The sequence below is a fragment of the Hesperophylax consimilis genome, chromosome 24 (assembly GCF_061612785.1).
Source record: "Hesperophylax consimilis isolate HC1 chromosome 24, BYU_Hcon_1.0, whole genome shotgun sequence".
NCBI classification, from domain to species: Eukaryota; Metazoa; Arthropoda; class Insecta; order Trichoptera; family Limnephilidae; genus Hesperophylax; species Hesperophylax consimilis.
In genome coordinates this window covers 1,629,549-1,654,330 of record NC_142859.1, presented here as the reverse complement: position 1 = coordinate 1,654,330, position 24,782 = coordinate 1,629,549, and the positions used below count along the sequence as shown (strand labels likewise).

General features: G+C 37.9%; 1 protein-coding gene across 1 annotated transcript in view; it reads left to right on the top strand.

The window, feature by feature from the left end:
- The window catches only part of LOC149411792 (phenoloxidase-activating enzyme-like), a 49,291-nt gene that overhangs the window by 6,705 nt on the left and 17,804 nt on the right, over nt 1-24,782 (top strand). The window contains exons 2-3 of the mRNA XM_089646560.1: nt 21,884-22,042; nt 22,619-22,962. Of these exons, the coding sequence (XP_089502686.1) occupies nt 21,884-22,042; nt 22,619-22,962 (503 nt within the window). The remainder of the gene's footprint in view (nt 1-21,883; nt 22,043-22,618; nt 22,963-24,782) is intronic.

Below are 24,782 nucleotides of genomic sequence, written 5' to 3'. Positions count from 1 at the left end.
ATAATAAGGAAATCTGTTGTAATACCAGACTCCTTCGAGGCGACAGGACGAAAATTTGTTTTTACTAATCCGTTTGATCCAATTGTGCGAGTGCCACCAATACCGACGATAGAAAATGAATGTTTACTTGAACGAGAAAAGCCGAGGCGTTTTGCACACTCCTCCGAAATGAAATTAGCCTGACTCGCCGAGTCCAAAAGAATTCTTGCTTTTTGAAAAACGCCATTTTTTCCTAATATTTCCACGTAGGCTGTGGACAACAGTACCGATTTACTATTTTTATTGTAGAACGTTGTTAACGCAAGTGGTTCAGAATTTTCTTGATTTTCAGAATTTTCCTGATTTTCAGTATTTTCAAACATTTTCTTTGGAAAATGCAACAGACTGTGATGTCTAGCTTGACACTCATTACAAGAGAAACGAGACTGACAATTTTTTGCATTATGTTTATTTTGTAAACAGTTGAGACAGAGCTTGTGCTCCTTGGCGAATGAAAATCTGTCCTTTGGTGACAGACGTAAGAATTTTTCACATTTATTCAGATAATGTGACGATTTACACACAAGACATTTATTTACGACATTCGACACAAAAGAACTAACATTATTATTATTATTATTCGAACGATTTTTAATGTTATATGCTTTCGAGGGGCTTTTATTAAAGATTTCCCTTTGTGACAGACTTTCCGGAAAAACGCCCAACGCGGTCTCTTTAGCTAGACATTGTTGCTCCAAAAAATGTAATAATTGGTCAAATGTAGGCACTTTTTCCAATTTATTTTGAATTTCAAATTCAATACGTAATTCTTTTGGTAATTTACGTAAAACAATATGTAATAATAGGAAACTCCATTCATGTACTGGAAAATGTAATGCCATTAAAGCCGCTACGTTTTCCTTCAATATTGAAATAAATTTCCTCAAGTTATCATTGGCTTTGACAATTTGACATGACAATATTAACTCTATATGGGTATCTGCTATTAACCGAATGTTTTCGAATCTTGCCTTTAACAAATTGTAGGCAACAATATAATTTTCTTCCGAAATAGGAAGATGTTTAACACAAATAAATGCTTCTCCAGATAAACTACTAATTAAATAATGCATTTTTTGTACAGGATTTAACGTATTATTTGAATGTATTAACGAATCAAAAGTATTTATGTAATTTACCCATTCTGTTGAAATTCCAGAAAAATTTATCAATTTAATTTTCGGAAGTGAAATATTTGAATTCTTAGTAACATTTTTACTTTCAAAATCATTTTCGAAGTTTTCCGGAAACAATTCACTGTGATGTGACTGTATTTCGTAATAAATATCTTGAAATTCCGAATATTTAGTTTCCAAAGTTGCAATTTCAGATTCCTCCTTTTTCGAAGTTTCCAAAAACATATGACACTGTACGAAATTATCTCTAACTGTTGTTATATCCGAAAAACGTGCTTTAAAAATCATCTTATCTGATAAATCCGATGTTTTTAAAGCCTTAACCGCCGACGCGCGAATACTTTCTAGATCTAAAATCGCCAATTTATATTTAATCGCGTTCGATGCCATATTTGCAGATTTAAGAAAAGTATTTTAGTAAACAAAATTCCGAAAAACAACAACAAACTATTTTGACAGCTAGATAATTTGTAAACAATGTATTCCAATATGGCCGTCCAATTGACAGCTGACTACTCAGTAGTACCAACTTAAAAACCAGCCACTTTCTGATTATTGAAACAATCTGTTTTACCGACACGAGAATATTCAAAAATAATTGCACCTACCTACTTCAAATTTGAAGGTAACAAATTTAAGATTACCCACCGAATTTGCAAACAATATTGACAATATTCTAGGTACTAAATTTATGCTTCTATTATTGAATAATGATTCTAAATTGTTGAAACAGCTTTTAGACAGGGGAATGGATGACAAGGTTGTGATATTCAAAAAAACAATTGAATGGCTAATTGAACCGATGTTCAATATCCAACCAGATCGATATCCGGGGAGAGGACCAAACAATGTAGCGTGTTCTATAACACTTTGAGTGAACTGTAAAAAAACGATAACTAAAGCTCATTCAATTGGTTTGTAAATAGCACGGGAATAATTGGAAGAAGGAAAACAGCTTACCTGAACTCCCATGAATCCGGGCAAAAATACGGGTTTTCGATGCACTTTGCACTGGTGAATTTTCCTCCACAAACGAGACGAACAACAAATGAATTTATTTCGGTATTTACACATATGATACGACGACGAAATTTTAGGTGGCACCTTCTTGATGTACGACACGAGCTCGACTGGTATTTGCGACAATTAGTGCAACATAAATGTTCATAATGTCCAATGTGGGTAGGACTGTTTATAGGGAAGGAAATGGATAGTAGGAAAAATGGTAGGTAATTCAAAAAGCTGTTTCAATACTAAACACCGAGAGAATGGATATTGGCCTGTAGTTTTCCACTCGTTGACGCGAATCACCCTTGTGGACCGGTATGATGTAGGCCAGCTTCCACCTACCAAGGAAAACCCCACCACTCAGACATTTATTGAATATTATGGTAAGCGGCACACACAGTGACGACGCAGCAGATCTAAGGAAAAACGCCGGAATTCCATCGTGACCCGCACCTTTGTTTATGTCTAGCGACTTTAAACTTGATTTCACTTCTTGTTTCGTTAGTTTAATCGTGTGAATATGCGCAAGTCCTGAGTCGTGAACTGATTCAAGTTGATCAATGTCTATTGTGTCATTGACGGAGGAGGATTCAAATGTTGACTTGAAGAATTCAGAGAACATATTACAGATTTCCTGGGCATTATTAGATTCACGTCCGTCAAAGGACATAGCAGCAGGATATCCGTCGGAAGACTTTAATGAGGATATGTATGACCGAAAACTTTTGATATTGTTTTGCAATGAACTTTCGACGTTGTCGAAAAATATCTTTCGAGATTCACTAGACAACTTCTTGTATGTTGCACGTAAGAAGGAAAATTCACGATAGTCAGAAAGACTTTTGTATGTCTTCCATTTGAGCCAGACTTTGTCCTTTTTCCGTGATAGCCTAATAATTTCGGGGGTAAACCATATGGGAAATTTTTCATTTCGTCGTGCCATTAATGGAATAAACTTACCAATTACATTGTTTATTATTAAATAGAATTGGTCTACTGCTTCTTCTGCTGATAAATTTGCGATTTCAGACTTCCAATCAATACAGTCAATGTCATTGTTAATTTGCGTGTAATCAGTTTTCCTGAAATTTCGCCTACGCTCTTTGTTGTTTTTAATTTTTGATTGAATCGCGGAGGATATTTCGAATTTCAGGGCTGGATGGTGTCTATCCTCTGAAAGGAGAGGGTCGTCGCTATGTGTAACTTTTGTTTCGCAACTATAAGATATAAGATCTAAGAATTTATCGTTGTGGTTTGGTATACTATTATATTGGGTTAAGCTCATCAATGCCATTGTTTGAAGCAAAGTATGCGATGTAGCCGTGTTCGAGGAGGCAAGACCATGATTGTAGCCTTCGGAAAATGACCATGTTAGAGTAGGTAGATTCAGATCTCCTAGAACACAAAACATATTATTTGGTTCTAATGAAAAAAGGGATTCCAGGTTTTTGAAGAAAATATCATAAAACGTTGTTGGCTAGACAGGAGGTATGTATACAGCACATATGATGAGATTGAGAGACCTTACTGGAATAGATACGAAGATTTGTTCAATCTGATTTTTTTCCCAGTCATCGAGACGGGAAGCTGAGAGCTCCTTGCGCACTGCTACTAGCACACCGCCTCCGTCCATCTTACCAGTAAGTATACGGTCCCTATCTCGTCGGAACACCGTGTACCGTGAATCTATGAATTCGGCCGTATTAACACTTGCTACTAGCCACGTTTCAACTAGAACTATAACATCACAGTTATTCGATGAAATGTTAATAAGTAGCTCCTGAGTTTTGGTCTTAATACCACCGCAGTTCTGGTAATAAACAGATAAAGATGATGAGGTCATTTTATTAGTGTAAGTGTGACCTTCGACTTATTCCACATTCGCGAGAGCGGTACATTGAGTAGGACGTATGAAACATCAACATTATTTATGAAACAAAGATTACTCAGTGTAAAATATTTTAAAATTGTAAAATGTGAATTAATATGAAAGAGACATGATAGTGCCATATTATAATAGTGGAGGTATTGCGCTGTAAGCAAAAATATTAAGTAAATTTCTATGAAACAAACGAGTGAACAATGGTACAGGGTAGTGAGTGAGAGTTGGCATCGATAGCAACAGTAACGAGTGTGTTGTAGAAGTCACATATTCTGTTGATCGTGAGTCCTAATTCTGTTAAGGTCTCCCTCACGACGAATGGTGACCACTCGAGAGAGATCATTCCTTTTTGCCAGGATACTGCCATTCCGCACCCATACGTATTTATAGCCATTTTCTTTTCCGGCGGCACGTGTTTTTCAAAAAAGTATTTTATTTTTTATTGTCAGGTGCTCATTAACATAAAAGTTGGTGGTGGGAGCGCCAAGTCCTAGTTGGTCTGTTGTGAGGCCGCGGCGAGTCCTTACCGCAGCGATGACGTCATCACGGAGACGTTTTGTCCTAAGCTGGACGACTATGTTGCGTGGACGGTTGGAAGGCGACGAGTGACCGCGAGCGACACGGTGCACCGCCACCACAGCGCTACTTGGAAGCGGGACGTTAATAATGGACCCCATTCTCTCCAGTAATGTTAAAAGATTTTCACCTTTTGCCTCGGGAACGCCGTGAATGTCTAGGTTACACACTCTGCTACGCTGCTCCATTTCATCTTGAGCGTCTCTGATTGATTCCATTTCCTGTCTTAGGCTGGCATTTTCTTCCTGGAGAACAGTTACACATCCCATAATTTTGGTGTACTGGTCCTTCCACTCATTTGACAGCGCGTCTTATTTTTGATGAATGGCCTCAACTGCGAGTTTACTTTCAGTACGCATCGTTTCGAGTTTCGATTCAAAGAAGTTGATAAGAGAGTCTGTGTCAATGTTTATTATTGACTGGTGCGTTGCCGACGGTGAGTCCATGGGGCCAGATTCAGTCAATAGAGGTGATGATGGTGTTTTCTTCAAACTGCAAACCTTGCTGCGAGACTTAGACATTTTGGTTAGTTAATGTTTTTCTAATGCCAAAATGTGCAAATAAAAAAAAAATATATATATATATATTTTTGTTTTTTTTTTTTTTTTTTAATGCCAGTAGGATTCGAACTGAGGTTCTCTGAAACTCAACAAAGAAATGGCGAGCGCTATTTATATTGGGGTGAAATATTTTAGTAATAATAGCGTTAGCACTAGGATTTTGTGTTTATTTAGAATGGCGTAGAAAAAAAAAAAATTTTTAGGAATCTGTGTGGGATTCGAACTGAGGTTCTTCCAATCTCGGTGCGGATTTAGCGGGCGTTCTAACCACTGGGCCAAACTCCGCCTGCGAGTTACCGTGAAATATTTGTATATTAATCGACTTAGCACAGGTATATTTCTATTTTTGTGAATGTTTATTTCGGCGACAACACTAAACTGTCACTTCACAGAACTTGAACTAATCACTTCAAATAAGAATAAATGCGACCGTTTGGACTTAGCTAACGTAGCTTGTTCGCTTTACTGTTCTGCAGGAAATCATTTACCGATAAATTGATTGATTATTATGTATTGTGGACTCTGAATTCGGGTGATTTTTGAAGAGCAATTTTTTGACGTGCGTTCTGTTTGAAAGTTCTTAATTGATTATTATTGTTTGGGTGATTAAAGAAAATAATGATCTTCACAAATATAATTAATCAGTGCATTAAAATTGTCTTCGAAATACCTGCACAATTATTTGCTTATGAACGATAACCATGAGTGTTAGTTAAACCGATGATTTACCCTTCTCCCTCACACCCTCAAGTATAACTGTGCAAACAGCGTTTTGCACATGTATGCACATACGGGTGGAATTTTTTTTTTCACACGATCAAACTTGTTTAATATTCCTACCTCTAACAAGTACACTTGTAAATTGAGGCTTTCAATCCCGGGAACTTTTTCAGAACCGGGATAACGTTGCTGCCATCGAAATTTTAAATGGTTAAATTATTAATAAAATAATTGTTACAATTATTTATTTGTAATTTTCAGATATTATATACGAATTAGGTAACATGCATTATTAACTAAATTCAAATATACTAAATATAAAGGTATCTGCACAAAAAAATGTAAGTAAATTTAAAAAAATACATAATACTCGTACAATAAAAATCAAATATTAAAATTTCTAATATTCAATCATTTAGTGATGATCTTATTTTTGTTGTAATTTTTCCTCATCTTGAAGAGATTTTGGTATTAAGTCCGTGATCAATAGCTCTATCAAGCTTTTCTTATATAGACAAATTTAAATCGACTTCCTCTACAATCTAAATACCTAATTTCGACACATATAAAGACACTTTTTCTTCGACTGATTTCAAAATATCAGCCACCATTTTTGTCGTTTTGTTCAAACGCCCAAAATTGGGTCTAAATTCATTTCTGCAAAATCTTTATTTCCTTTGTGCAAAAACTGGAACAAAGAAGATCGCGAGTCCGACGTTCAATTATTCGACGAGCAAGTGACTCTTCAATAGCAAAACCACCAGCATTGTCCAAATTGTTCATCATGAAAGAAATCATTGTATCAGCAGAACAAACCGTTGCGTCACGATGAAAAAATGTTTGTACTGCCACCTATACAGGTTTAATTGTTTCCAAACAATTATGAATTAATTCATATTTTTCCACATTAATCAACGATTTTAAAATGCAGGCTTTAACGTGATTAAATCTTCGCAACATGAAAAACAAGCTGTTCCACCGGGTTTCGACAGTCAGCATCACTTAAAGTTCTTTGCTTATTGATCTTGTATAAGTTTTTTGAAAAAAAACCCTTGCTTGTAGGCGATAATTCTTGATTTTTGGATCAATGGATCTAAAAATTCCTCTATTTCCACCGGCTAATCTGCTTCACCGATAATGACTCCCATTGATTTCATCTTCATCGTCAAAATTGCTGCCAGTGTCGTCTTCATCTTCTTCTACTGGTAAAGATTTAGGCTTAGGTTTCTTGTAGAGAACATCTAAAACTGCCAGATTAATTGCATGTTCGTAACAAAGTTGCTGCTTGAAAAATACGTATTACTATTAAAATAGGATTTTTTATATTAACTCCACACAGAAGGCTCTGAGAAAAATAAATTCCCTCAGAACCAATGTTATCTTTGTGGATACTATGTGGGGGGCTTTTTAGATCCATGTTATAGGAGGGAGAAAACACAGAGGCCGACAAATCGTTCGACAGCCGAGCTGTTGGAAATCGGAGAGCGAGACAAATGTCAAGTATGTACAAATATTGGGCACGCGTTAGGCGTATTTCTGAAACATGCATTACTTTGCATCGTCCGGAAGGGATCAATGACGCCAGTTCCTCGGAGCTTCTTCCATTGAAATATCGGTAGACCAAGTACATCATTCCTGTGTTCTAAAGATTTTTTTCTCCTTTATTCCTTTATTTTATCTAATAACTAGCGGTAACCCACCACGCATTGCTGTGGCTCAGAATGTATGTGCAAGTAGAAATAATAGCGCATGTTAGTTTTTACGTCCAACAGATGGCGCTGTTTTTCAAAAAAAGCTTGTTTTTTATCTGTCACAGGTGAAATTTATATAATATAGGTACATAAAAAAACACGCGTATTTGAATGCAAAGTTGGGTCAAAATTTCAAAGCAATCGGTGAAGAATTTTCGATGATGTAAGATTTTGAACAAACGAAGAACTAGGAACAGCGCGTATTATGGTGCCCAAATATTGTTACATTACACACGTTTACATACCTACATATATTTAGATAAAGAAAAATATAAATCAACTCACATCATAAAATAAAATAATCGTCCAAGAAAAAAAATAGCCATCAAACATAAAAAAATTGATACATTTTTTTTTTTTTTTTTTTATATTAACTCCACACAGGAGGCCCTGAAGAAAATAATTTCCCTCAGGGCCTATGTCATCTTTGGGGATGCTGTGTGGAGGGTCTTTTTGTGGAGAGGAAGGAGTGAACATGGGTCTTGAAGAGTCCCATGTTGTAGGAGGGAGGAAACACAGAGGCCGGCAGTTCGTTCCACAGCCGAGCTGTTGAACTTAAGAACGAATCGTAGAAGCGACCCGCTCTCATGTGACAAGTGTCAACCGTGTACAAATGTTGGGCACGCGTTTGGCGTGTATCCCGACTACGTACCGGTGCCAAAGGGATCAATGACGCTAGTTCCTCAGAGCATCTTCCATTGTAATACCGATAGAACAAGGACAGCATACCTACCTGACGCCTGTGCTCTAAAGATTGCAGTCCGTTTGTTAAGATTTGGGAATCTATCAAACGGACCGCCCGTTTTTGCACAGAGTCAAGGGTTTTTTTCAGGTATTTAGGGGCTCCGGACCAGAGATGGCTGCCAAATTCGACAGTAGGGCGCACTTGCGATTTGTATAGGGTTAGCAGTTGTGTACTATTAAAGTATCTGCGGGCCCTGTACAGTACGCCCAGCTTCTGAGAGGCCAGCTTTACTCTAGCTTCGATGGAGCCCCCATACCTGAGCTGGTCACTTATAGTTACACCAAGCATATCAATGGAAAGCCTGTTCCGAAGATTGCTTCCGTTAAAGGAGACTAGGTTATCATTTAGATCCCTTTTAGACGTAATCAGACAGGATTGGGTCTTTGAAACATTAAATTCGACGAGATTACTTTTACCCCAGGAGGAAATACTCTCGAGATAACCGTCCATTCTCTGCTTCAAAGCCCTACGAGCCGTTGGAGTTTGTGTGCCCTTTGGAGGCTTGTCAAACAAAAAGCTATCATGAACTGAACTGTCATCCGCGTAACAATGAATCGGTGCACATGTCAAAAGGTCATTGATGTGCAACAAAAACAAAGTCGGAGACAGAACCGATCCCTGTGGGACGCCAGCATTTATAGAGTGTGAAGATGAGGTGAAACCGTCAGCAACTGCCTGAATCGACCTATCCCTTAAAAAGTCAGCGATCCACGTACACAGGGATGCGGGAAGTCCGTAAGAAGGCAATTTGTTGACAAGTCCTCGGTGCCAGACCCGGTCAAAGGCCTTGGATATGTCTAGTGCGACCGTTTGGGTCTCACCGTGACGTTCCAGGCACCGCCCCCAAAACATGCGAGACATACGCGAGAAGATCACCGCACGAGCGGTTCCGCCGGAATCCGTTATTGACGGTCGTTGATAATTTTGTTCTTCTCGAGGTATGTGAGCAGTTTGTCGTTGATCACACGTTCCATCACTTTGGACAGAACTGATGTGATCGCTATGGGGCGGTAGTTGGCCGGGTTGGAGCGGTCACCTTTCTTGGGAATAGGGTGAATGACCGCTTTTTTCCAACCAGAGGGCACAGTGCCACACTTCAGGGACATTTTGAAGAGCTTTGTCAAAACTGGAACTATTTCCGCAGCACACCTCTGCAATACCAGGGCAGGTATTCCATCAGGTCCAATAGCTTTGTTAACATCGAGCCCCCGAATAACTTGGAGTACATCCCGATGCCGGATCCTCAGCTTTTTCATATAGAAGCCGCAGTGAGGAACCGACGGCGGAACAGCACCTCCGTCATCGAGGGTCGAGTTTTCCGCAAACATTTTCCCTAATAAGTTAGCCTTTTCGGTGGCGGTGTTTGCTAGTGAGCCGTCAGGTCTGGTAAGAGGTGGCAAACTGGGTTTGCAAAAATTCCGACCTATTGAGCCCGCAAGGGACCAGAATGCTCTGCCTGCCATGCAGGCAGGCAGCCAGCTTTTTGCTGATCTGCAGGTCGTGTTCAAATTTTGACCTTTTAATGATTCTCTTGCATTCCTTTGCCGATTTGTTGTATGCTGATCAGCTTTCGGGCGTTCGAGATGTGTTGTAGGCTCGGTAAGCCGCGTTTTTTCGTCGAACTGCTTCGAAGCATTGTCGACTGAACCACGGCTTTGAGCCCACACCAGTTTCTTTAGTAGTCGATTGTATGAAGCCATCCATCGCCGATTTGATGACTTCACCAATCTCCTGGGCACATCTTGAAGGGTCCGAAGTCCAAAAACAAACAGCTGACCACGGAAAAGCGTTGAAATGGGCCCGCATACCGAACCAATCTGCTGACCTATAGTGCCACACTTTTCTCCTCAGCCTCTCATTGGTTGGTCTGAGGCTAACGGGGATTGATGTCGTCACTAGGCAGTGGTCAGATGATCCCAGAGGCGCTGTGACGTCAATCTTATAACCGTGTGGCACAGTAGTTAAGAATAGGTCTCACAGATTGGAACGGTGAGTCTGGACATCAGGAACCCTTGTAGGCTCCTGAACCAGTTGCTCTAATCCGTAGCAAATGGCAAAGGATTCCGCCTGTCGGCCAGCCAAGTCCGTTGGGCCAGAGAACTTCAACCATGGTTCGTTATGAACATTGAAGTCCCCCAGAACGATAAACTCGGCCAAAGGGTAGCGGGGCAAGAGATCATCAATAGTATCTCTTAAATGTTTGAAGAGCTCGGAAGTGTCTGATTCGCTATGGTTCGGGGAGCGGTATAGACATGCGTAGAATCTTGCCGTACTGGCAAGATTGACGCGCACCCACATTACGTCGAATCTGGAGTTTTCCAGACTCAATAGTCGTACACAGTTGACGTCAGCTCGACTATAGAGGCAGACTCCTCCTTTGAATTGGAACTTGCTTGCAAGGGTAAAGCCCGGGCAGTCCAGATAGGAGGAGTCTGGCGGCTCGGCTATCTGAGTTTCGGATACATATCAAAAACATATAAAATAAAATGCGAAATAGAACGAAAAAAAGAAATTAGTGTGAAAAATTCAGTTTTGAGAAGCCATGTTCTCTACGGTTTGCCCCTTTCAAATTACTAACTCTGAACACCAAAAGGAAATTGTGACAACTGCTAGATGACTTGACATTGGTGATCAATGCATTCAAAATTTTGGAGGCGACGAGCCATTTGAATATTGAATTAACAAGAAGAATTGACGTTGAGCGAATGTGGTTCTTGTCTTGGGAGTAATGCATCCAAAGTTCGGTGAGTAGCGCGTGTGCCTATGATTTAGTGGAGCTATTGGGAAGTTTTTCGTCCGTATATGGAGCGGGCTTATCTTAGTCGAATATCAATTGAAATCCGTTTGTTTAGATAGGGTAATCTGTCAAACGAACTGCCTGTTTCTGACCAAAGTCAACGGTTTTTGTTCCAAGTATATTAGGGGCCCAGCCCAGAGACGGTTGCTAAATTCAACAGTGGGGCGTTGTGTACAACATGTAGTATCTGCGGGCGCTGTACAGTGTACAGTACTTCTATAAGCTTCTGACAGACTAACTTGACTATGACATCGATCTATTGCCCGTGCCTGAGCTGGTCATTTAGAATTACACCAAACATATTAATGGAAGGCATGTTGGGAAGATTTTAGATGAAATCAGAAATAAAGGGGTATTTGAAACATTTAATCCGACTTTGTAGGTTTTCCTTTTCCGAGTAGAATTCCTCTTGAAGTCTAGAGATAACCAACCATCCAATCTTTGCTTCAAAACCCTCAGAGATATAGGAGTTGGAGCATATTTGAGTTCCTCCTACTCTCTAAAATGTTACTTTGCGGTGATAGAGGACTTAACTAGCAAAGGTTTGACCTCACCTTGGTTAGGACGTTTTATGCTATCCAGGCACTAGCCAAGTGATATCACTACGATGGTTAAGTGATCCTATGAGTAATTTAAACAAAAACTTATTATACTACCCTATTTTTTTATTTAAAAAAACATATTTAACCTTGCATTTTTTAATTTTATTTTTTAACTTAGCCGTAAAAATAAATCTAAAAAATAATATTTCAAAAAATCAAATTTTATTTAAATTATTTCTTCTGAACTTTTAGTTAGATACAAATAATTAAAACTAATATAATCAAATAAAAAATTTAAGCGTATTAGATCTATCAAAAAAATTATATATAAAGATGCAAAAGTCGGTCATTTTGAATACATGTAGGATAACAAAAGATTTTTTAAATATTTATGTTGAAGGATCAGTAGGATTTATAGGCCCTGTTAGAAGTTCTACCGAGCCGAACCCTCTGATATGAAAATATCTGTTTCGGTGAATTATTTTCCCATTTGATCTCTGGTGAGTTGACGTGTTGTTCTTGTATTGTTTTGTATTTATTTTGCTTATATGATGCACTTAAATAATGTTGATTGACTAGTCACTAGATAATCATTTGTGGAAAAGTGTGTGGAAGGGTTTAGTTTTTCCAATGGGGAAGATTTAACCCGGACAACAAAATCGGAAGCATTAAATAAAATTATATTTAAAACAACCATTGTTTTTACTAAAAACCATAAACAATAAAGGCTATATCAGATTTTCGTTAAAATCTAAGAGATTGCTAACTTATATTATGAGGCCGAGACTTATGACTGGTAATTCCAATGAATTTATCATTGTGATAAGAAAAGCACGCTCTATCAATAGTAAAACCCGGACGAAACGGCAACTAAATATCGTAAAAAATAATCAACAATAAGTTTTGTAGTGTACTGTTAATTCTCTTCTTAATACTTAACACTTGATTATCGGGTGATTTCAATAATTACTTTGCTCCATCAGAGATTACAAATATGTTTAATATTGTGATATATTTACAATCAATATATAACTGGACTTTCTATAGGAGGTTTTTAGTTATTCTGTTACGGGAGGAAACTCATTTTGAGATGCTCGCCTATAATTATATAATAATTTTAAAAATTTAGGCGTATTAGATCTATCAAAAAATTTATATATAAAAATGCAAAAATCAGTCATTTTAAAAACATGTAGGAAAACGAAAGATTTTCTATGTATTTATGTTGAGGGATCAGTAGGATTTATAGGCCCTGTTAGAAGTTCTACCGAGCCGAACTCTCTGATATGAAAATATCTGGAGTCGGTGAATTATTTTCCCATCTGATCTCTGGTGAGTTGACGTTGTAATAATCTGCACTTTTCTTCAAAATTTTCCTTCTCTTCTTTCTACAATAAATTTTCTTTAAGTCCCATAGGTAACTTTTCCATAAGGCTTTGGTTATGTATATATCCGGGGTAGGAATGTCCTCCCTGCCGTCTTTACAAACCCTTGCCCCTCTCTTTATTACACACCACTTCAAGTGTGTGCACCCTAGTTTGTCTACGTGGTTTACGATCTTGAACGTAATCATTTCACGTGACGGTTCAGTATAAAAAGGCTTCACCGAACGTTGTGTTGGTTTTTTGTTTCTCGGTATAGAAACCTAGTTATCTATGTATGTGTGGTATCCCTCGGTTCTTTTGAGATAGAGTAAGTTGAATCCATTACCGCTGTGTTTTAAAGCTATTTCATAAACCTTATTTTCTAAGTCGCCTGCTCCCCAACTAGCTACGTGATTCTATCTATCGTAGGGTAATGTGAGTATAACAAGGTGTAAGATTTTATATGTGCGATAAACATACGATAAATTTATGGTGTTAGTTGTCGGCGCCATCCATGTATATATTTTGGAAGGGGAAGGAGAGGAAAGGAAATGAATTTGTTCAAGCTAAGATTGGCTCCTCCTCTTTACCAAACAAAACCGATGGATGATAATTTGAACAAGGCGATCGATATCTGCGTGTCTGGATATCACAACTGGCCGGGTCTCCCCTTGTTCCAAATCGGCAACCGTCAGGCCAGAATAAAGAAAACCAGGTCTCCTTACCAATTTCAGAATTGCCACAACCTCATGCACCTCCGGGAAAATCTATTTTACTGAGTGTAGAAGGGGAAAACCATGACATCCCTTGTCACGAATCTAGTCGCGAAAATGTGACACGTAAGGTCCTTAGTTACGTGCCACCTCCAGAAAACGTTGTAACTTCCTCGTCGTCGGGAATTTACATCCCTTTCTAGGTCAATAACATAGATAACACACGACGATCTTGTCGACATTTAGCCCGATTCTATCGATAGGTTGTGTGCCTACCCATTCAGCCAATTATCATGTGAGATATATGTAAGGTTTACTTGAAATGCTAAATTTAGGATGAGGACTGTCTGCATTTTAGTATTTGGTTCCAGTAATTATTTTATGAGGTTACTAGCATCCTCGTGTATTAGGTATGGGTAACTTCTACTGAATACCTATCCTCTCAGGTAGGTATAAACGGATAATTCGTTTGATTTTTGCATTTAATTTAAAGAGGCTGCCTACCTCTCGAAAGGTACCTGTTGAGAAAAGTTGTTCGGTTGGTAGTTTTATTTCGGTGATTACCATCTCCCTCTTTTGACTCTAGATTTGTCTTTGTGCATCCCAATTTGTAAATTATAAAGTCAAACAATAGATGAAAAGTGTTAAATTTTGTTCTGTCTGCTTGCATCCGATCGCTTTCTATTCGGGCGGTCATACGCTATCAAAACTTCTCCTTCGACTGACTGTACACTGCCGTAGCCTAAACGCCTCTATCCCTCATAGTGTTCGCTGTTTCAATTGTACGCCAGTGTTGTGGTAGGTACCCTGTAGATAGGTATTTTTATACTGCGAATTTATATTGATTGGCCTAATTTGTAATAGGTATTTAATGTTTCGTCGGCGATTCAATACCTACCGCAGGGACAACGTCATGATTTGATTCGTAATTTTTTAAAAGAATAACAGATCGGCAGGTAGGCAAATTCTCGATATAACCCTCGGTCCAAGGCGTTCCCCTAAAACAAAAGTTATCGGCCTACATATGAAAAAGTCGTTAGCTCCCGCTCACAGCTGATTGACAGTTCGCCTAGCACATTCCTTTTAATGATAACATTATTTGGGCGGCAGGTGTCGTTAACTTAGTTCCTGTACCTCGGTTGTATCCGTCTTTTAAAAGGGTCCTCTGGAATTTAATAAATAATATAAAAAAAACTCACCCAGTTAGTCATCTCTCATTCTCAGCGTGAAGCTTACCGGGTTACACTATATAGTTAAATCAGTTTAATTTTCGATCTCCTCCCTATCGGCTTCTTTCCTCATTTTAGCGAAATCCTTGCAATTTGTTCAATTTTGGTCCCCTCCCTACGCCTTTAAAAGGGTAATTAAATAATTCTGTAAATAAAATTGTACCTCCCTAATCTCTGTCAGGATTCGAACCCGAGTTTATGATTTGTTTGATTCTCTGGTTTTCGGTCTCCGTGGATAGAATGCCATCTCGCCAAATCAATTCCTCCCTAGCCCGATTAAAAACTTCCTGCCTTTAAATACGTTCATTCTGTTTTAAAACGCAATCATTATTATTATTATTTTCATGTTTTTAAGACAAGTAATTTAGTTTGAACTACATATTTACGAAATCACGTTTAATATTATAATATAATATAATTAACACATTTATAATTATAATATAATAAACACATTTATAATTATAATATAATAAACACATTTATAATTATAATATAATAAACACATTTATAATTATAATATAATAAACACATTTATAATTATAATATAATAAACACATTTTATATTATAATCGCGATCGCCCAACTCTTAGCGCCCCTGGGATGATTTTTCACAAAACGGCGCTCTACAAATTATCCAATTATTCCTTTCCTCACTGAGTACAACCACTTCCACTTCACACAAACACCGGTTCAATAATATTTCACTTTAATTCAATATTCCACAATACTTTTAACACCATCTGAATTCACTAATTAACTGTAATCTCCCACAACACTTTTGATTTGTATCGATTTCTCGGAGCTGTCAACGTATCCAAGTTCAAAAATCGACTGCCTGTATTTCTTTCTTCCTTCCCGTGGAAACATGTTTACTCCAAGGCCCGCCCGTCAATAAATCTTATGTTCTTATTCCAAACAAAATTTTTTTTGGAGCACGTTCGTTTCGTTTTATCGTTTGTTTATTTATCTGAGTATTCAAACCATCACAACGTGATGTTCTTGTATTGTTTTTGCTTATATAACGCACTTGAATAATATTGATTCACTAGATGATCATTTGTGGAAAAGTGTGTAGAAGGGTTTAGTTTTTCCTATGGGGAAGATTTAACCCGGACATAAAATCGGAAAAGATAAAAAAATAACGAGTTGTTGTTGATCCTTCCCCTCTTTCCTGCCACCCTGGTTCCGTGAACATTGCTCATTCTTTTCACCTGCGGAATGCAGAGTCGAAATCTTTTACTAAGCATATTTCCTTTTATGCTCAGCTTTCGCCTCTGCCTGTCGATGTTGACATCATCCGTCAAATTATTGGTGATGATGTGCCCTAAATATTTTGCAGCTTCCACTATTGTGAGAGGCTCACCGTTCAAAAAGGCTGGGGGAATATTTTTGGGTCCTTGTACGTGTTTAATGACCGATAGTGCTATCTTTTTCGCGTTGTATTTCATGTTTGTTTGCGAAGTGTAGTGCGAATTCTTCGCAAATCTTAAGGAAAATTCGTGGTCCCTTTATTAACGGTGCCATCAACACCATATCGTCTGCGTAACTCACGTCGTAGATGCATAAGTATGCATTGTAGATATGGCAGCCTACCCCTGCATTGTTTAAAATATGAGTTAGTTCATCCATTTATATGTTAAACAATACTGTGGACAAACGTCCTCCTTTTCTGACCCCACTTTTTAAGACAAAGGGATTTTGCGAGGTTTTCCTGTTGACGGAGCCATATGTCGAGAATTCGTACTATTTTCCATGGTAGACCTCTTTCTTTAAGTTTTGTCATTAATAATGGGTGGTAGAATCGGTCGAAGGCCTTACTGAGGTCCAGAAAGCACGCGTATATTGTGGTTTTTTTCTTCCTGTAGTATTCTAGCATCCGTTTTACGCAGAATATGGCTGAGTCGTGGAGCACTCTCTTTTAAAACCCATCCGATTGTCTTTTGATTTCAGTTGGGGTTTCAGTTAGAACCTGTTTGTGTCGAATACTTTCTTTGATCATAAAGGTATCCACCAATATACGTGGGAAAGAGGAAATGAGAGGTCAATTATTGATTTTGTAGTAGTTGACTCTAGGTTGAGAGCTGTTACCGAGGACACAAGAGTTTTCAGAGGGGCTGAGGTCGAAACTGACCACTTTCTTGTAGTGTCAAGAGTAAACCTCTTTCGCGGTTGGCGCTCTAAAGTGAAAACGGTACTAACTCCAACAAGAGTCAAAATAGAAAAACTACAAAATGATAATGTGAGAAGTAAGTATATGAATTGTGCAGAGATAAGATTGAATGCGAAGGAAATGGATGGTCTAAGCATAGACGAAACATGGAACCACATAAAAGTGTGTCTTTGTGAATCTGCTAGGGAGGTTTGTGGAATAAGTACGCAAGGTAGGAAGAAAGGTGATGCATGGTGGGATGATGAGATTAAAGCACTGGTCTCAGAGAAGAAGAAAGCATGGTTATGTCTGATTGCGGCTGGCAGTGCTTCCAGCGAAGAAAAGTATCGAGCGAAAGAAGTATATAAGGAATGTAAGAAAAAAGTAAGAGTTGGAGTGAAAGAACGAAAGAAACGCCTGGAAGAGGAAGAAGGAATGAAAATGACAAACCATTTCCAAGAAAACATTAAGTTGTTTTGGAAAGAAGTCAAAAAGTCCCGGAGTGGCCCAGAAAACGGAAGCATGAAAGTGATAAAATCAAAAGATGGAAAAATGTTGACGAATGAGGAAAAAATAAAAGATAGATGGATGAATTATTTCGAGGAAGTCTTCGAAAGCGAAGTGAGTGACAGTGATTCTAGCGGTGAATCAGATATGAATGTCGATGGAGTGAATGTTACCGAAATTAGCATGGATGAGATAGAAAGTTCGATTAAATGTATGAAGAATGGTAAGGCTGTCGGGTTTGACAATATTGCTGCTGAATATTTTAAAGGAGGTAGCCGTATAATTCTCACATGGTTGTGCAATCCTTTTAACCAATGTTTAAAGGAAGGTTATACGCCTTTAGACTGGAGAAGGGCTGTGATAATGCCATTATACAAAGGTAAAGGGTCACGTATGGAATGTGGGAATCATAGGGCTATTAGCCTGCTAAGTTCAGTTGGCAAGCTGTATGGTAGAATTTTGATTGAAAGAGTAAGAAAGGAAACAAAAGATAAAATATGGGATGTGCAAGGTGCTTTTATGAGTGGAAGGGGGTGCATGGACCAGATCTTCTCATTGCGTATGCTCACTGAGAAGTTTCTGGCAAAAAAACAGAAACTTTTCTGTGCCTTTGTAGATCTACAAAAAGCATACGACCGAGTCGACAGGAAAAAGCTATGGAAGGTATTTTTTTATTGTTATTAAGTTTAATTTGTAGAACTCCATTTTATTTTTTTATTTTTTATATATACAATAATATTATTATTGGGTTTATAAAAACAGTTTATTTTTAAACAAGTTCTGCTGTGTAATTATTATTACGCGTGACAGCTGTTTCAATAATAATAATAAATTAGGGTAATAGAATAATAAATTCGGGTGTTTAGAATTCATCGGACAGACATCTAATAAAATTGCCAAAGTCCTCAAAAAGTGTGGTTTAGATATTGCCTTCCGCACAAATAACAACTTAGGATCATCTCTTAAAAACTCAAAAAGTAAGGTACTCAAATTACAAAATAGTGGCATTTATAAACTCCAGTGTGACGAATGCAACGCTGTTTATGTTGGACAAACGGGCCGGTCCTTTAACACTAGGTTTAAAGAACATATAAGATCTTTTAAAAATAATAATAAAATACAATCTCAATTTGCCAAACATCTCCTAGATGAAAATCACTCACTTAATGATAATAATAAACCAACTCCGTTACACATACAAAATAAAGGCCGTAAACTGAATCTTTTAGAGCAGTTAGAAATTAACAAAAACTCTAATAATCCAAAAGCTATTCTAATTAATGAACAAACAAATATAATTCGTTCACCCCTACTAGATATCTTCAAACCTAATGCAAATATGAGTGCACTATGAAGTACTTAATTATGCTATTAAAATAACCCTATGAGTCATCGTTTGGGAATAACTAACATAAAGACATTCAGTCAAATTTAAACATTACACTAATTGGGGAAACTTTGCTGGGGTAATAACCATTAATAATTTTTGATATTTTACTTAGAAATCAATTAAGAAATCAGTAAATGAAATTAAAATACCTACCTAGAAATAATATAAATTTATCGTCTGTAAGTGGGCTACCCACAGTTTGATAATGCCTTCAGAGGGCGAAACAGCTGTCACGCGTAATAATAATTACACAGCAGAACTTGTTTAAAAATAAACTGTTTTTATAAACCCAATAATAATATTATTGTATATATAAAAAATAAAAAAATAAAAAAAAAAAAAAAAAATGCTATGGAAGGTGTTGTCCAAGTATGGAGTGAATACATATCTGACTCAGGCAATCGCGTCTCTGTATGAGGGAAGCGTTGCATGTGTTAGGGTAAACGGTGGTTTTACGGGGTGGTTTGATATCACAAAAGGTGTTAAACAAGGCTGCGTAATGTCACCGTGGTTATTCAATCTATACATGGATAATTGTATGCAAGAATTGAAAGAGGTGGGATTGGGCGCGAATTTGAATAATTTGAAAGTATGTTGCCTGTTGTATGCTGATGATGCGGTGCTGATTGCTAATAGTATAGAAGATCCACAGTCTCTCGTGTCTAGGATGAACGAAGTATGCATGAAGAATGAGTTAATGATGAATGTAAGTAAGTTTAAAGTAATGGTGTTTGAAAGAGAGAGTACGAAAACAGTGTGCAATATAATTGTGAATGAGGAATACTTGGAGCAGGTGGATGAGTTTGTGTATTTAGGAAGTATGTTTACGAGAGATGGGAAGGCTGACAGAGATATTGAAAGAAGGGTAAATGCAGGTAATTCCGTTAATGGAGGACTGAACGCCGTTGGCGCTAACAAAAAACTGTCCAAAGAAGCGAAGTTAGCAGTCCACAACGGAGTGCTGGTACCTACCTTGATGTATGGAAGTGAGGCATGGAACTGGCAAAGAAATGATGAAAGTAGATTGAATGCTGTTGAAATGAGATCCCTGAGGCGTATGTGTGGTAAAACCATGTTTGATCGTGTGAGGAATGTGGAGATCCGCAAAGAGTGCAAGGCTGATGTAAGCGTAATGAGTAAGATTAAGAAAGGGACGCTTAGATGGTTTGGGCATGTAGAGCGAATGAGCGAAGATAGGAGTGTAAGGAGGATATATGATGCAAATGCGAATGGTAGCAGAAGTCGGGGACGCCCGAGGAAGACATGGCACGATCAAGTGAATCAGATACTAGAGTCGGGCCATGTCAAGAGTCAGAATAATAGAAGAGTATGTATGAGACGATGTATGAATGTAAATGAGGCAAGAAGTGTGTGCCAAGACCAAGTTGTTTGGCGGTCCGTCCTCTCTGCCTACCCCTGCGGGGAAACGGCGTGATGGTTAGTTAGTTAGTTAGTTAGTTAGTCCAACTTGGTCTAAAAGAACCCGTTCAAATATTCTAGCGATGGTGGTGGCGACGGATATCGGTCTGTAGTTTTACTGTAAAGTTAGGTCTGACAGTTTAGATTTTATTATCGTTATTATAAATATCTTTGTCATATCTTTTGGTAAATAACAACTTTTTATGATGTCGGTGAACAGTGTTGCAGTAGATTCAAAATCTCTACCCCTTCATGTTTGATATTTTCGATGCCTAAGTCATCATGCCCTGCTAATGTTCGGGATTTCATGTTTGTAATGGCCATTTTACCATGTTTCCAGTGATTGTGAGGTCAATATCATCATAAGCAGTAAAGTGCTTTTCGTTTGAGGAGATGGTCGGCGTGGTAGTCGCGAAATATACTTTGAAAATATTGGCAATTACTTCCGGATTCGTCTCTCTGTTTATATTAGACGAGACTTTGCAACGCATGTTTGACAGTTTGTTTGACTTATTTCAAAATTTTTTGAGGTCCCGATATCTATTTTAGTTTAGTTTTTTCTCACTTCTTCAGGGAAGAAGGAATGGTGGGAGGGGAAAGGGAGGGAGGGAAAAAGGGTGCAATTTACTATGGGAACAAATTTAACAGAGAGTCGTTCAAAATGATTTTCTAATTATTGTAATATATAAATTTTTCTTCCCATTATTTTAATTTCTAAAATTGAATTTTTTTTTCTAAATTGAGAGTATTAATATAACAGTTGAAAATACCATAGCATTATGGTAATCGAAAATATGGGTTTTACGCAATCACTTTACTTTGCTTGAAAAGGGTTTTGCCGTGTTCGGTGACATAACTTGGTACTCCCCCACCTTTATCTCCCCATCTTTTTCTGCTCCCCACTTCCTTCAGACTCACAATATACCCAAATTTGGAATCCCATAGTCTCACTGGCTCCAGACGGTTGAGAGCAGTTTGAACTCTTGTGCGGTAATCAAATAAAAAAAAATTATATTTATTATGAAACTAAACATCCTTTTCGAAAGGTAAATACTGTTGCTCAGAGGTTAACTATCGCATGTCCACTATAAGTATTTTTGTTATATTCCAAATCAGAAGATTCAATTTGATATAATGGCATACTCCGGCAAGTGCATTATCAATGGAAAAGATAATAACCTTTTGATTTGTCTACTTTCAATCTGAAAGCACAGATTCTGCCCTTCTGTGAAATCTCTCATGATGTGACGCGCGATAGTGTACCTCTGAGCCTCTGATTAAATATTTCCTGTTGGTTTGTTAACTGACCTTTTTTGTGCAGGACAAATTAAGACAACAACTTTTAAATATTTCCAGAGAGTCATTGTACCACTCCATCCCAGGAATCGGGACAGTGTGTATTTATAACACAATGCCCCACTTTGCTGAGCATTCTGCAGAGCAAGAGTCGGAGCCCAAGTCAGACAAAGATGCTGAAAGACTCACAATGCAGTGCCCCTCCAATATCCGCGGCAGGTAACTATAAGTTTCGACAAATTAACCCTTACCACAACTTCTGAAATCCGATGAATTCAAGGACACACAATATACCGCACATATTCCTTTCCATCGTGATAAAACATCTTTGTTCTGGAACAAAATAATCCAAACTTCATGAATCCTCTAAACTTTTGTGTTTTTGTTTCCACAAAATGTTTTCGTAAAATACCGTTGCTATTTCGAAAATGATATATTATTACAAATTTACCATCGTATAAGGAACAACTTACATCTTTACTTATTTCAAAATAGCTAAAATAGGTAAACTCCACCCAGGAGGCCTTACGCTTTCCGATGGTGAAAATTAAGGGTACTTTGAATTAGAGGAATTTGAATATGTGTGTTTTGAATCAATTCTTAATTGTTATAGCAAGGAAATACTAAAGCCCATTATTATATCTTTCATCCAAAATTTGTCAACAGAAGTTTTTAAATTTTTTTATTCCATTTTCTATATGAATACATTTTTTTATAAGTTTCTGGTTGGTTAAGCACACAAGTGGCTCTTTTTTCATGAAATGAAATTAATTTATGATCATCAACTGTTTATAGATGTCAAAGTGTGCTGCCCTTCTTCTATTTCTGCATCCAGCACCTCGCGTCTAATACCTCTTACTCAGCTTCCAACTCTTACTACCTCTCGCCCACTTTATCCTCAACGTCCAACTCCTCCACAAGCTTCCAACTCCTGCACCGCTGCGGACGGCACCTTAGGAATCTGCATAAAACTCGACAACTGCCCAAGCATTAAGAGTCTGTTCGATGGACCAAAGCCCCTGCCTTCGGATACCTTAAATTTCCTGAGGAGATCTGAATGCAGAAGTTCTGCTTGGTCCAGCGTATGCTGCAGCGTTCCATTACCTCTATTCACTTCAGAAGCGCCGGTAACAAGTCAGGTAAAAAAGTATTTGAATAATCTTTCTCTTTGACTTCCAAAGTTGGTTGGCACACTATCAATGAAGCTTTGTTAGGGTCTTACTTTCTGGTGAGTGTTGACTATGTTTTTTTTTTTATATTTTTTTTTATAGTGAATACCTCACAAGAGTCCCAACTGCTCCCGTCTGGAGCCAGTGAGACTTGTAATGATCAGCCCTTTCTACTTCAAACTTTTCCTTCTCTTCTTTCTACGATAAATTTTCCTTAAGTCCCGTAGGTAACTTTTCCATAAGGCTTTGGTTATATATATATCCGGGGTAGGAAGGTCCTCCCTGCCGTCTTTTCTTTATTTCACACCCCTTTAAGTGTGTACATCCTAGTTTGTCTACGTGACGTACGACCTTGAAAGTACTCATTTCACGTGACGGTTCAGTATAAAAAGGCTTCACCGAACGTTGTGTTGGTTTTTTGTTTCTCGGTTTAGAAACCTAGTTATCTATGTATGTGTGGTATCCCTTGGTTCTTTTGAGATAGAGTGAGTTGAATTCATTACCGCTGTGTTTTAAAGCCATCTCATAAACCTGATTTTTCTGGGTCGCCTGCTCTTCAAACTAGCTACGTGAGTCTACCTGTCATAGGATTATGTGAGTATAATAAAGTGTTAGATTTTATATATGTGATATACATACGATAAATTTACGGTGTTAGTTGTCGGCGCCATCCATGTATATATTTTGGGAGGGGAAGGAGAGGAAAGGGAATGAATTTTTTTCAAGCTAAGATTGACTCCTCCTCTTACCAAACAAAACTGATGGATGATAATTTGAGCAAGGCGATCGATATCTGCGTGTCTGGATATCACAACCGGCCGGGTCTCCCCTTGTTCCAAATCGGCAACCTTCACGCCAGAATAAAGAAAACCAGGTCTCATCACCAATTTCAGAATTGCCCCAATCTCATACACCTCCAGGATAACCTACTTTACTGAGTGTAGAAGGGGAAAACCATGACATCCCTTGTCACGAATCTAGTCGCGAAAATGTGACACGCAAGGTCCTAAGTTACGTGCCACCTCTAGAAAACGTTGTAACTCCCACGCCGTCGGGGATTTACATCCCTTTCTAGGTCAATACATAGATAACACACGACGATCTTGTCGACATTTAGCCTGCTTTTTAACGATAGGTTGTGTGCCTACCCATTCAGCCAATTATCATGTGAGATATATGTAAGGTCTACTCGAAATGCCAAATTTAGGATGAGGACTGTCTGTATTTTAATATTCGGTTCTAGTAATTATTTTATGAGGTTACTACCATCCTCGTGTATTAGGTATGGGTAACTCCTACTGAATACCTATCCTCTCAGGTAGGTATAACCGGATAATTGGTTTGATTTTTGCATTTAATTTAAAGAGGCTGCCTACCTCTCGAAAGGTACCTGTTGAGAAAAGTTGTTCGGTTGGTAGTTTTATTTCGGAGATTACCATCTCCCTCTTTTGACTTTAGATTTGTTTTTGTGCATCCCAATTCGTAACTTAGAAAGTCAAACAATAGATGAAAAGTATTAAATTAGAAAGTCAAATAACAGAAGAAAAGTTTTCATTTTGTTCCGTCTGGTTGCATCCGATCGCTTTCAATTTGGGACGGCATACGCTAGCAAAACTTCCCCTTTGACTGACTGTACACCGCGCTTCTCGGCCTATATATTTATTTATTTATTTATTTATTATTTTATTTACGCCCTAATGGGCTTTTACATGAAAATATACATTTACATTGATTACAATAATTGAACATAAGAAGATAAATGGAGTTAATTGTAAGAAAGCAACACATAT